Raw genomic sequence first — 13,644 nt, 5'->3', positions numbered from 1 at the left:
AACAGGGGGCTTTGGGATTGGTGTTGGTCAAAAGAGAGGCTTGTGTGTCTTGTGCGTGAGTGACTAAGGGACTCCTCGGTCCTTAGGGTGGGTTAAATAAAGTGAGAGAGCTTGTTGTGGGCACACTTTAGGGGTCCGTCAGAAAGGTAGAGGCCCATATGAGATTGATTATATCACGGGAGCCGTTTTAGAGGCCGCTGCGTGTGTAGCACAAGAGGTGATCAGTTACGGAGCTAATCGGAGTAGTCGACGTAATGTCAACATGGACCCTCAAATCGTTGGTGTCACCAGTGTGAGTCCGAAAACGGGGGCAATGGGACGTTATAGGCCGCTTTCGAAATCGAGGCTGCGCACAAAGGGAAGGCCTTTAGGAATTGCCCATTGCAAGGGAGAAGTGTGCAGGAGAAGGCCCTTTAGGGGCTTGTAAGTAGGAAGGCCTTTTGTGGGTTGGTGGTATCTAAAAGGAGGAGCTTCTATAGAAAGGCTTGTGTTCGTACCATCTGAGTTCGCCAGTATTATTTAGGAATGTAGGAGGAAAGGCCCAGTTAATCTTGACTTCCTTTGGGACCAGTTAAGAGAAATATTGTCGTGTCATATAGATAAGGCAGAAAATAGATATCATCTCTCGTAGCAGAACCTTTTATATTTTAACGGCCCTTTGATTAAGTTGGTATAATACGGCACCTCTAGGATGAGGTGCGTATGAATGGCTCGCCTTTCCTGTATCTGGTTCAATTGGATGATTTTGCTATGGAAACTAACATAACCTATGTTCAAAATACTCTCCTTGCAAACCGTTTGTGCGTCCGTCAAGGTGGCTAAGCTCATATTGTATGCGGCGCTAATGTAGTGGACCTTTGTGGGTATGGCGGTGGGAAATTTATTAGGCTAAAAGAGGAGAAGGCCTTCTCCGGGGAAAAATTGAGAAGAATGAGAAACCATAGTAAAGGGAAGAGCTTAAAATAAGGGAATTATGAACAAGTAATGGAAAAAAAAAAAAAGAGAAATTTTATGGACTTGGTGAACAGGGAAAAAGAGCGTAGATTGAAAGGACACATGTGTAATCGAAAAGGAAAAGACAGAGCATTAAGGGAAGTTAAAAAAGACAAAAAAAAGAAAAAAATTAAAAAAGCATGAACTATGGTTGCGTAAGGACAGTGGACACTCCGATATTAGGTGGTGCCCTTCCTTGTATGCTATCTAACGCGTTTGGGTGAGTACACAAACTACCTATATGCACATTATACATCGAACGACCGCGAACCTAGTTAGTCATAACCCTGAGGCTCGCACATAGAGTTACATCAGTCTAACCCCTTGTATGAATTAGGCGTACCTAGAAATCTCACCCTATATAATCCTTGTGCAATACTGGAAGTTGATCGGAATTTTCCCAAAGACCAAAGACAAGAGACATACGGAGCCTTTGATCGCCTGGGCTGTGTCTTGTGAGGTTAAGCGCTTTTCTGCTCCCGCTTAGGCTGTGACTGTACGTATCACACCTACCGGACAAAACGAAAACAGGGCTACACTAAGGCAACAGACAGCGTGTCTCATCTTCTTAGCGAATTCCGATTCATTTAGAGTGGAGCCTAGCTGGCCAATAAAACAAACACTACTAGTCCTCAATTGGGCTACATTCATGCATTAAACACTAGACGGTCATCGTTCACCGAAAAGGGAAGACGGGCTTGTGCGCAATTATGTATATACAGTGGAAGGCAAAGGTTTCTACTCGAGAGTTTTCAAAGTATGTGGACCTGGAGCGCTAGCCGTCACGTAGGCTCGAAATACTGGGAAGAAGATTTGGGCCGTGGGCTGAGACAGTCGATATATTCCCATCAGCACCTCCGTGCTACAAAACCATTTTTGATGGACTTGACCTGTCCGGGACTTGGGTAGCTGGCCTGGTATATCCTCTGGTTACTGAAGCCATACGGCTCTATCCTATAACTGAACCAGTCCAATCCTGTACGGCACATTGGTGTCTAACGACTGAATCTGCCGAGGGGTTGTTCTCAATTTACTGACATACAACGTTCGGGAGCGTCTTGACAGACCTCTTAATTTTTTTATTATATTCCATCTGCAATTTACGCCTTGACTAGCCAGGCCAAGTTTAAACCACTGACTGTGAAGGAGGTTTGTGGAGCTTTTGGTGGCGACGTAGAGGAGACTCTGAAAGGGAAAGGCTTCTCGATGATGTTGCAGAAATTCAGGTGGAAAAGGAGAAGAGGCTATTGGGCTTCAGATAGTATGGAGGACATCTGGTGGGGGAGTCTGGTGTGAGAATCTTTAGGGATTAGGTGGAAATACTTGGGTATAATGGTCCGTGATGGATGGCTCTTGGGCTGTGAAGGAGGCTTGATTCGGTCGGGAAGTTGGCTTGGCTTTGTGTGGGAGGCTTCTAGCTTTGGTGAAGGAAGGCTTTTGGGCTGGTGTTGTGAAGTGTGATGGGAGGCTGGGATTGCAGGTTGGAGGAAGGCTGTCTGGGCTTGGGTGTTGACAGGAGAGTCTTACGGGTGGTATTGTTTAGGGTAGATGGCTTCTTTTTGGCTGTCGTTTTATGGTGAGGGGCTGGTGGTACAAGGAGGTTTGGCTTGGTGTGAGTGAAGGCTTTGGGATTTGTGTGTTGAGGAAGGCTTTGGGCTGGTGTGAGAAGGTTTGGCTTGGTGGAAGGGAGGGCTTTGGTCATTGGTTGTTGAGGAAGCTTTGGTGGCTTGGTGTTGAGAAGGCCTTTGTCGGTCGTGGTTGAGGTAAGTGGCTTTGGGCTGGTGGAAGGGAAGGCTTTGGCTTGTGTGATGAAAGGCTTTTGGGCTTGGTGTGATGGAGGCTTTGTGGCATTGTGTGGTGAGGAGGCTTTGGCTTGTGTGCAGGTTAAGGCTTTGGGCTTGTTGAAGGAAAGCAGGGACACTCTGACTTGTGCTGACTTTAAAAGAGTAGGTTGTAGATAGTATTCTCACGTTTTTTATTTAATCAGATAACTACACCGAATCTAGCAGGAAAACACTGGCTGTAACTACCTTTGAACGTTTCAGGACAACTCACTGTCCTGCCCAATAAAAAGTTATAAGGTTTTTTTAGAGTATTTTTTTTTTATTTTCTAGATTTTTTTGTTCTTTTTTTTTTTTTATCTTTTAATCGGTTTTTTGATTATCTGTTTGGTTTCTAGGTAAGAGAGACTTTTATTGGAAGAGGTCAGTAAGCCACACAAGTAGCGGGCGCGAGAAGAGTATGGAAGAAGCTGTTTAAATAAAGGATCTACAAATTCAGACCTAGTAAGAATTATGCAGTATGGGATGCAGAATAGTGAGGATAGGGCTCGCGCTTGGGTGGATATCGGGGGCGGCCCACTATACCTATTTTTTCGCAATTGACCTGACTTGAATTACTCAGGTCTTTGGAGAAAGAGAGTGAAGAGAATACGGACTAGTTATACACATCTATGTGGAGAAGTTAAAAAGACCTCAGAAAATTGAACGTTGGTTTAAGTTGTATGCTTCTTAACTGTGGTACGAAAGTACAAGTATTTAGATTGTGGGAAACACAATTCTCTATCCCATTCATTACCATATTATGTCAATCATGATGCATTTCATTTGTAATTATCGCTACCTAAGAATCATCTCATTGCTTTTCTTAAATCGTTTCTCCTCATTCAAACCATTGTAAATAGTTAATTACACACAGTATTTTCACGTTGCCTACCTTGCCCCCTGTTGTTCATTGATAGCACCATAGTCCATTCAAGTAATGGGCTCCTGAGTGGCGCGCAGTGTCTAAGCGGACTGCATCTCAGTGTCCAAGGCGTCAATCAACACTGGGTTCAATTCCAGGCGCTATATCAAACCAGCTTGTGATTGGGAGTTCCCATAGGGCGTGCACAATTGGCCCGGGTAGGCTGTCATGTAAATATGATTTTTTTCTTAACTCTGACCTTGCGACTGCCGCTAAACTAAAACAGTGAGTCGTAAAGATTGAGATCGAGGCCTTCCGTAATACTGGGATTGCATCTCCTAATATGCTTCGAACATGGTCACAGCCAGAACCTCTTTCATTAGTTGTACTTTGTTCTTCCTGAGTACGCTCGACCTCAACCATGATTCTTCCCACATGCTACTGGCCTCCCACATTCATGTAGTAGATCTAGGCTAGTAAGGGCCTTATCTACGCAGTCGCTTCTTGGCCCTTATTCATCTCTCGCTCAGGTGCCCCTGCAAGGGCCGTGCTCCGCACGATATCTTCTCTTCCTGCAGGGCCGGCCCAGCCACGGTTGCCAAAACTTACCTCTATACCTCGGAGGGGACCCCCGCACGTTCCAATCTCTCCCTCAGGGGACCCCCAGCAGGTCCAATTCTCTCCTCAGGGGACCCCTAGCGCGGTCAAAATCTCTCCTTCACGACCCAGCAGGTCCAATCTCTCTCAGGGCACCCCCAACCAGCTCCCAAATCTCTTACCTCTGTGGCGACCACGCCCAATACCCTCACGTGCTCCTAAATGCTCTTCCCTGCAGGGCACCCCTCACCCAGAATCCATCCATAATTTCTGCGCTCTTCCAGGGACTCCCAACCTAGACATAAACTACAACCCTGGTAGATGTCATGGTCCAAATCTCTCCTCAGGACCCCCAACCCAGTCCAAAATCTCCTCCTCAGGGACCCCACCAGCAAACTACCCTGGCCTCCAACGGATCAATCTCTCCTCAGGCGACCCCCCACACGGAGTCCAAATCCTCTCCCTCCAGACCCCCAGCCAGTTCTCAAATCTCTCCTAGGCGCAACCCTCATAAGCCAGTCCAACCCTCTCTCACGGGACCCCCAGCCGGTCCAACATTCCCAGACCCACCAGTCCGGTTAATGTATTTGATCTATTCTAGAACTAGTGACACACCTCGATCCTTCTTCTTGTCAACCAATAATCGAGCCCTTGACTACGGTGTTTAATGAATCATCTACGCCCTTTACTAGGGTGAAAGAAATCATCCAAAGCTCTCACTTGGACTAGAGCGTGAGATGAATCAGCCCAATGAGCCTCGGCTCAGTAGAGTTGATCATATTCATAGGTTAATCTATCACGCCATTTGGATCTCATCCTGCTTAGCTGAACAGCCTTGTGAATCAATCATCAGGCCCTTGACATAGGTAATCAATCCATCTCAAGCCCTTGACTAGGTGATATCCAATCATCAGGCCCCTTGACTCGGTGAATTCAAATCATCTCAAGCCTTAGACTCGGTCCCTGCCTCCATGATGAATCCCAATTCATCAAGCCTGTTCACTATAGGCGTAGCATCACTCATTCGGACAGCCCCTAAACAATCACCGGATTTTGAGTGAATTCTATCATCTAAGCCTTTTGACTAGGGTGTGTAATCCTGCTTAAGATAGCTTCTAAGACTACAAAACAACTTGCGCTGACAACAACTCTGGGCGTTTTCCTGAGGACGAGAGTTGAGAAAAACAACTGGGTCTTGCTCTATTAAAACGAATAGAGGTCCACATTTGAGGACCGTACAATTTCTAATTGTTAAGTGTTTATGAGCTTGTCCATGAGATTGCTGACAGGAAGGTGAACCTCTAAAAGGTGTTTACTAAGCAAACAGAGGATAAAGCAGTTCAGTAAGTGTTGAGGGTCAGGCCAGCTAAGTATGTAAATGTTCCATGTAGCCATTCTCCATGTACCAATATGGGAGGACTCTTTTATTATTAATGAATGTATAATGATATAATCACATGAGCACCAAGTGAGCAGTCGCTCATTTCAAAGGGTTAAGATTAAGGACAAGTTTGAAATGTCTTCATTCACATGAGCCTGCATTGGACTTCATGTGGAATACGTCCTGTTATTTGCAAAACGATTTAAATTCACATATCGAGTTAGTTTCTCAGTGTTATGCACTTACTGGAGTTTAAAAATTAAAATTGTTGCCATGGTCGGTACTTACTTTTCCTTGTAATTACTTAACCTCAATCAAACTCAAGTATATTATCCATGTCAAGAGTTTCATTTTCTACGCCTAAATTATACATAGTTCCATGCTTTTGATTAGGAAAAAATAAAATGCCTTGATAGAACTATGATTAGGTAATGTCACTGTGCGCGAGTATCTCCCATGTCCGACAGCTCTAAGCCAAGACTGATCCAAACACTTTTTTTAAGGCGTTCCACACAGTTTAATTCTTCACTCACTATGTGATGATCTTATATTGCATTCACTGTCTCTTGTGAGCCTAATCTTTAAAATAGTCACTCGAGAATGTTCGGGAGCAGGTGTGTGTCTCGGTGTCTCAGAAGGCAATTTGTGCGAGGAGTAGAGCTCGTAGTGGCTGCGTGTGCGTAAAGAAGAGATGACGCTGCAACACTTGCTCAACCGTGCGGCTCGTCGCAGTGGTGGGGAGATTGCTAAAGAGACCTCGCGGGAGATACATAGAGGAAGGCCTTATACCACTTAGCAAAGAGCATTGCCCTCCCCACATTATACCACACATCACAAATCGCATCGTCATTCTGTTTAGACATTTAAATACCAATGATCCGTGCTTATAGCTGTCGACGTACACAAACACAAATCGTGAAGCAAAAGCAAGTTAGTTCGCATATGACTTTGGCCTACTGAGGTGGGGAGACAGTCGGAATGGCCAAGTCGTACATGAATCATAGGCTGGTTCACCCACCCTCGCATAAAAAACAAACGTCATGGATAGTCTAGGTTCTCATTAATAGGCTTATTGCATAAATTCTTGAACTAAGAAAACTGAAGACGCTACACTACCAGGTCAAACGTTTTGGACACAACAACTACATTATCCAGGTTCCTTCTTATGTTTACTATTTTTAAAATTGGAGTTTGATTGTTAGGAAATAGGATCAGTGAAATACACTCGCACACATGGCTGAGATGGTAACACAATGGAATCCTACACATGCAGCTAAACCAAAAGAGGGTAAACAAATCAAACCACTACTATCATTTATTTATACTCTGTCACTGCGGACTTTTCGTCTCGAAGTTTGTAGATTGCGTTCTCGCATCTTTGCTGGTGTCGGTATACCGCACGTGTACAAGTAACGGCCCAATACCCCGGGTAGTGTTGGCAGTCTTTAGTTTTCTTTTAAAAGCGATGGAGCGGGACCTCCCCCACCCGATCTACATTTCCTTTTTCCACTTTGTTTTGCTCTTGATTGTACGAGCACCTGTTTTCCCATTACACTTTGACTTATTTCCCTATTTAACCCTCTGACCATCATGGTTTTGTGTGTTTTTGTAAAAAACCTTGGGTTATGACCGGGGGTTCTTATTCCCTCAAGAGGGTTTGGGGGTTTTTGTTTTTTCCGAGCGTTTTATGTGATGTCTGAATTTTGGTTCCTCCTTGTTGGAAAAGATTATTTATTTTGAGTAAAGTTAACTGATTATTAACTCATCTCTGAAGATATAGAGTCCCCTTCACTCTCGCCGTCCCGATACCGGACTCCCTTTTACCCACATCACGCTAGGACTCTGACACTTATATTTGAGATTCTTCAAATAAATAGCCAACCCTTTGCCTTGATGACCGTTTTTTGTCACATTGATTCTCTCAACCCAAGACTACCCCATTGTTGTCAACTTGCGACTATCAACCCTACTTGGTTGGCCAAGCGGCAAACCCGGATCTGACGAGTCACTTGGGCCCGTTATAACCTAAGAGTGGCTCGGAGTGGCTTGACCGATTCACTGTGCGTCGAATCTTAACCCCATAGGTTGAGGGGCCAGAGCTGAATCCTGATTCACTTGGCCTATAATCCAAGGTGGCGCCACACATGCAATGAATGATATCTACTACTCGCGGCTATAAGCCTAAGGTTGGCCACGGATTCCCTGCTCTGAAGTACACTGGCTATATATAACCAAAGAGTGAGTCATAGTTCTTGCGAACCGAGTCACTTAGGTATATAACCCAAGGTGGAGCAAGTTACAGAAGGTACACACTGTGGCCTATCAACCAAAGAGTTGGGCCAAGGGGCCGCCTGATTAGTTATTTGGCCTTCAAGTCCATGCAAAAGAGGCCACCAGCTCTAATAACACCAACTTAGACCTTTGATATAGAAATCCAAATAGCCCAGCTCGCTCAAGGTCCACCCTTTAATAATGAATTAACTTCTGAATTCATTACCTTTCGGAAATGTTCAAATCAAATCAAATTTTATTTGTCACATTCTTTAGTAAAGACGTCTACAGAAGTTAGACTAACGGTGAAATTGCTTACTTACCTTCCTTCCCCATCAATGCCGGGAGAGAAAAACTCATAAAAATAGAAACAATATTAACACGAGGCAATTAAAATTATCACCAGAGAGTAACGATAACGTTCATATACCACCCCCCCCCCCCCCCCACCCCCCCCCCTCCCCCCCCCCCCCCCCCCCCCCCCCCCCCCCACCCCCCCCCCCCCCCCCCCCCCCCCCCCCCCCCACCCCCCCCCCCCCCCCCCCCCCCCCCCCCCCCCCCCCCCCCCCCCCCCCCCCCTCCTCCCCCCCCCCCCCCCCCCCCCCCCCCCCCCCCCCCCCCCCGCTCCCCCCCCTCGGCAGTGCCGGTCAGTTCCATTAAGATGACGGGCAGATTAAAGAAAAATTTATGAGCGATGGACTTACTTCTATTACAGCATATTGCATCGACTGTCATTTCATTATTCTCATTTCAACCCAGTTCAATGTACAGCCTCGAGCAGGGTTTAAGCTTACGTGAGCATGATACTTTAACAATTCTTCCGTCGTATACCCTGATTCCATGATTTTGCACCCTAACCATTCCCTACTGCAAAAGATGACAGATGATTCACAACGTCTAAGGATGCACACCTACCTGATCAAGTTCGAGAAAAGTTCTATCGCTGTGGTCTAAAAATCGACCGCTTTTCCAGTAGAGACAAGTGACAGACACACAAGTAACACATTCAATACCGCGCGTGAATACCCCGTTCCTAACCACATTCGACTCTGTGTGCCTGCCGCATCTTCCGGCTACTGATCTAGGGTGTTAAGTACACCACTTTTTTAGTCATGCACCTCTCAAACAACAGAGTTTTCATTGACCGCATTCCTAGTATGTTAGTACACCGATCTCGATTATGCTCTTGCTGTGTTTAAGAAGATAATTCTTGATTGGGCTCGCGAATGAAATAGCAACCCCACTCATTCACACGTCAAACAGAGTTCACTTCATAGCAGCCATTTGTATTCCTTACTTACATCTACTTGCTCCTCTCTCATGGCACCTTTCCTTGCTTGTGGACAACACATTCAGCTGATGTGACCAGGGCCGAAAATATAAACACTTTCCAATTCCAACCAGTATCATGAACACGACCACCACTAGCGCACAGGGGTCCCTGAGGAGAGATTTGGACCTGCTGGGGGTCCCTGAGGAGAGATTTGGACCTGCTGGGGGTCCCCGAGGAGAGATTTGGACCTGCTGGGGGTCCCTGAGGAGAGATTTGGACCGGCTGGGGGTCCCTGAGGAGAGGTATAAGAACCACTGTAGTAAGCTTCTAGCCTGATTAAATAATGGTGGGCATAGCATTAAGTCTGGTTTAGTCAGGCTATGTAGAACCAAGTACATAGAACAGGTCTGCTGAACGGCTATGGAGATGCAATCCCAGTATATCATCAATACTTTACATTTTATTTAACCAGGCAAGTCAGTTAAGAAAAAAATCATATTTACAATGACAGCCTACCCCGGGCCAATTGTGCARCGCCCTATGGGACTCCCAATCACAGCTGGTTYTGATATAGCCTGGAATTGAACCAGTGTCWYTATTGACGCCTTGGAACACTGAGATGCAGTSCCTTAGACCACTGCGCCACTCAGGAGCCCATTACTTGAATGGACTATGGTGCTATCAAATGAACAACAGGGGGCAAGGTAGGCAACGTGAAAATACTGTGTGTAATTAAACTATTWCAATGGTTTGAATGAGGAGAAACAAATTTACAGAAAAGCAATGAGATGATTCTTAGCCTTAGCTGATAATCAAATTGAAATGCATCATGATTGACMATACATGGTAATAATGGGATAGAAATTGTGTTTCCCACAATCTAATATGACCTTTGTACCTTTGTACCAAGTTAAGAAGCATCACAACTTAAACCAACGTTCAATTTCTTTGAGGTCTTTAACTTCTCCACATAGATGTGTATAACTAGTCCCCGTATTCTCTTCACTCTCTTTCTCCAAAGACCTGAGTATTCAACCTATACTTTATTGCAGACAGGAGTTGTCTGAAAACGTTCAAAGTAGTCAGCCAGTGTCCTGCTAGATCTGTGTAGTTATCTGGTGGATACTTCTACACCTCCTCTATTTAAAGTCAGCACAAGTCAAGTGTCCCCTGCTTTCCTTCCACCAAGCCCAAAGCCTTCTCACACCAAGCCCAAAGCCTCTCTCCACCAATCCCAAAGCCTCTCCTCCACAAGCCCAAAGCCTTCCTCACACCAAGCCAAAGCCCCTTCCACCAAGCCAAAGCCTCTCACACCCAAGACCCAAAGCCTTCCTCACACCCAAGCCCCAAAGCCTTCCTGCACACCATCCAAAGCCTCTCCTTCCACCAAGCCCAAAGCCTTCCTCACACCAAGCCCAAAGCTCTCCTCACACCAATCCCAAAAGCCTCCTCACACCAAGCCCAAAGCCTCCCTTCCACCAAGCCCAAAGCCTCCCGTTCGACCAGCCCAAAGCCTCCTCACCACCAAGCCCAAAGCCTCCCTTCCACCAAGCCCAAAGCCTCCTCACACCAATCCAAAGCCTCCTCACACCAAGCCCAAAGCCTCCCTTCCACCAGCCAAAGCCTTCCTCACACCAAGCCCAAGCCTCCCTTCCACCAATCCCAAAGCCTCCCTTCCACCAAGCCCAAAGCCTCCCTCACACCAAGCCAAAGCCTCCCTCCACAAGCCAAACCCTTCTCACACCAAGCCCCAAAGCCTTCCTCACACCAAGCCCAAAGCCTCCCTTCCACCAATCCAAAGCCTCCCTTCCACCAAGCCCCAAAGCCTCCTTCCACAAGCCCAAGCCTCCCTCAACAATCCACAGCTCCCCCAAGCCCAAAGCCTCCTCCCAACAAAGCCTTCCCACACCAAGCCCAAAGCCCCCTTCCACCATCAAAAAGCCTCCTCCACCAAGCCCAAAGCCTCCCTTCACCAAGCCCAAAGCCTTCCTCACACCAAGCCCAAAGCCCTCCCTTCCACCAAGCCAAAGCCTTCCTCACACCCAAGCCCAAAGCCTCCCTTCCACCAGCCCAAAGCCTTCCTCACACCAATCCCAAAGCCTCCTTCCACCAAAGCCCAAAGCCTCCCTCCACCAAGCCCAAAGCCCCTTCCTCAACCAATCCCAAGCCTCCCTCCACCAATCCCAAAGCCTCCCTTCACCAAGCCCAAAGCCTCCCTTCCACCAAGCCCAAGCCTTCCTCACACCAAGCCCAAAGCCTACCTTCCACCAAGCCCAAGCCTCCCTCACACCAATCCCAAAGCCCTCCCTCACACCAAGCCCAAGCCTCCCTCCACCAAGCCCAAAGCCTTCCTCACACTCCCAAAGCCTTCCTCACACCAAGCCCAAAGCCTCCCTTCCACCAAGCCCAAAGCCTCCTTCGACCAAGCCCAAAGCCTTCCTCACAGCCAAGCCCAAAGCCTCCCTTCCACCAAGCCCAAAGCCTCCCTCACACCAAATCCCAAAGCCTCCCTCACACCAAGCCCAAAGCCTCCCTTCCACCAAGCCCAAAGCCTTCCTCACACCAAGCCCAAGCCTCCCTTCCACCAATCCCAAAGCCTCCCTTCCACCAAGCCCAAGCCTCCCTTCCACCAAGCCCAAAGCTCCTCATGCACCAACCCAAAGCCTCCCTTCCACCAAGCCCAAAGCCTTCCTCACACCAAGCCCAAGCCTCCCTTCCACCAATCCAAAGCCTCCCTTCCACCAAGCCCAAAGCCTCCCTTCCACCAAGCCCAAAGCTCCCTCACACAATCCCAAAGCCTCCCTCACACCAAGCCCAAGCCTCCCTTCCACCAAGCCCAAAGCCTTCCTCACACCAAGCCCAAAGCCTCCCTTCCACCAATCAAAAAGCCTCCTCCACCAAGCCCAAAGCTCCCTTCCACCAAGCCCAAAGCCTCCTCACACCAAGCCCAAAGCCTCCCTTCCACCAAGCCCCAAGCCTCCCTTCACACCAAGCCCAAAGCCTCCCTTCACCCAAGCCCAAAGCCTTCCTCACACCAATCCAAAGCCTCCCTTCCACCAAGCCCAAAGCCTCCCTTCCACCAAGCCAAAGCCTCCTCCCTCTCTTCAACCCAATCCCAAAGCCTCCCTTCCACCAATCCCAAAGCCTCCCTCCACCAAGCCCAAGCCTCCTTCACCAACCCAAAGCCTTCCTCACACCAAGCCCAAAGCCTACCTTCCACCAAGCCCAAAGCCTCCTCACACCAATCCCAAAGCCATCCCTCCACACCAAGCCCAAAGCCTCCCTTCACCAAGCCAAAGCCTTCCTCACACCAAGCCAAAGCACTTCCTCACACCAAGCCCAAACTTCCTCAACCAATCCTAAAGCCTTCCTCACACCCAATCCCAAAGCCTCCCTTCCACCGAAGCGCCCAAAGCCTCCCTTCCACCAAGCCCAAAGCCTTCCTCACACCAAGCCCAAAGCCTTCCTCACACCAAGCCCAAAGCCTTCCTCACACCCTTGAGAAATGAACGCAAAATGGACTCACAGAAATCACATTGCACTGAACAAAATCCAGCTCAATAACACTTTGGTCTGCAATAATTTGATTTCCCAGATGGTTGTGAGAAAGAAGACATGGTGTTGGTATAGTATAATAAAGAATGGGCTGATGATAACGGGTAAAGAACGCTCACTCAGCATTCCATTACCAACACATTAGTACAGATCGGGAGAAAAGTACGGTATACAAAATGATGGAAGAAGAGAATTAATCAGGAAATAATTCAACTCTTTGGCACATGAGAGGATGAAAAAGAAGAGAGATGACATGGAAAGACAGGAGAACAAAGACAGGTTGGGACCGTGATCTTAATGGTGTAGGCATGCAGCCGCTGGATCAGACCTGCACCTGCGTGGGAAGAGCCTTTAGGATGGATGACAGCAGCCAGCAGAAGCCCTGTTGTGGGACCGAGGGCCCTCAGAGATGCTGTGTTCAAAGTGAGAGGAATGGAGGGATGGAAAGAAAAGGGTGTGATGAAAACTGTGATGAAAGGAAAATTAGGAAAAGTGTCTATTTGCAGGATAACATGTAAAAAAAAAAACTCCACAAATATCAATTTCACATGAGGAATTACAGATTCACATGTGGGGTTGAAAAAAAAACCTCCACAAATATCAATTTCACATGAGGAATTACAGATTCACATGTGGGGTTGAAATAACGTTATTCTCCTCACATGTGAAAAGCATGGTGGTGGCTTCATCATGGTAGGGGTATGCTTAACATTGGCAAAGACTGGGGAGTTTTTCAGGATGAAAAGAAACGGGATGGAGCTAAGCACAGGCAAAGTACAGGAAAACCTGCTTCAGTCTGCTTTACACCAGACACTGAGAGAGGAATTCACCTTTCAGCAGAACAATAACCTACAACACAAGGCCAAGTCTACACTGGAGTTGCTTACCA

At 47.3% G+C, this 13,644-nt stretch overlaps 1 protein-coding gene across 1 annotated transcript; it reads left to right on the top strand.

Moving 5' to 3' along the window:
- The first annotated feature begins 9,335 nt into the window (after window positions 1–9,335).
- Window positions 9,336–12,709, top strand: LOC112077056 (adhesive plaque matrix protein-like). The gene is made up of 2 exons (XM_024143663.1): window positions 9,336–9,502; window positions 10,390–12,709. Exons 1-2 carry the CDS (start codon window positions 9,336–9,338, stop codon window positions 12,707–12,709), a joined length of 2,487 nt encoding a protein of 828 aa, XP_023999431.1.
- The last annotated feature ends 935 nt before the right edge of the window (window positions 12,710–13,644 follow it).

The sequence above is a fragment of the Salvelinus sp. IW2-2015 genome, unplaced genomic scaffold, assembly GCF_002910315.2.
Source record: "Salvelinus sp. IW2-2015 unplaced genomic scaffold, ASM291031v2 Un_scaffold4238, whole genome shotgun sequence".
Lineage (NCBI taxonomy): Eukaryota > Metazoa > Chordata > Actinopteri > Salmoniformes > Salmonidae > Salvelinus > Salvelinus sp. IW2-2015.
The sequence above is the reverse complement of the archived record's forward strand: the minus strand, read 5'-3'. Positions and strand labels throughout refer to the sequence as shown.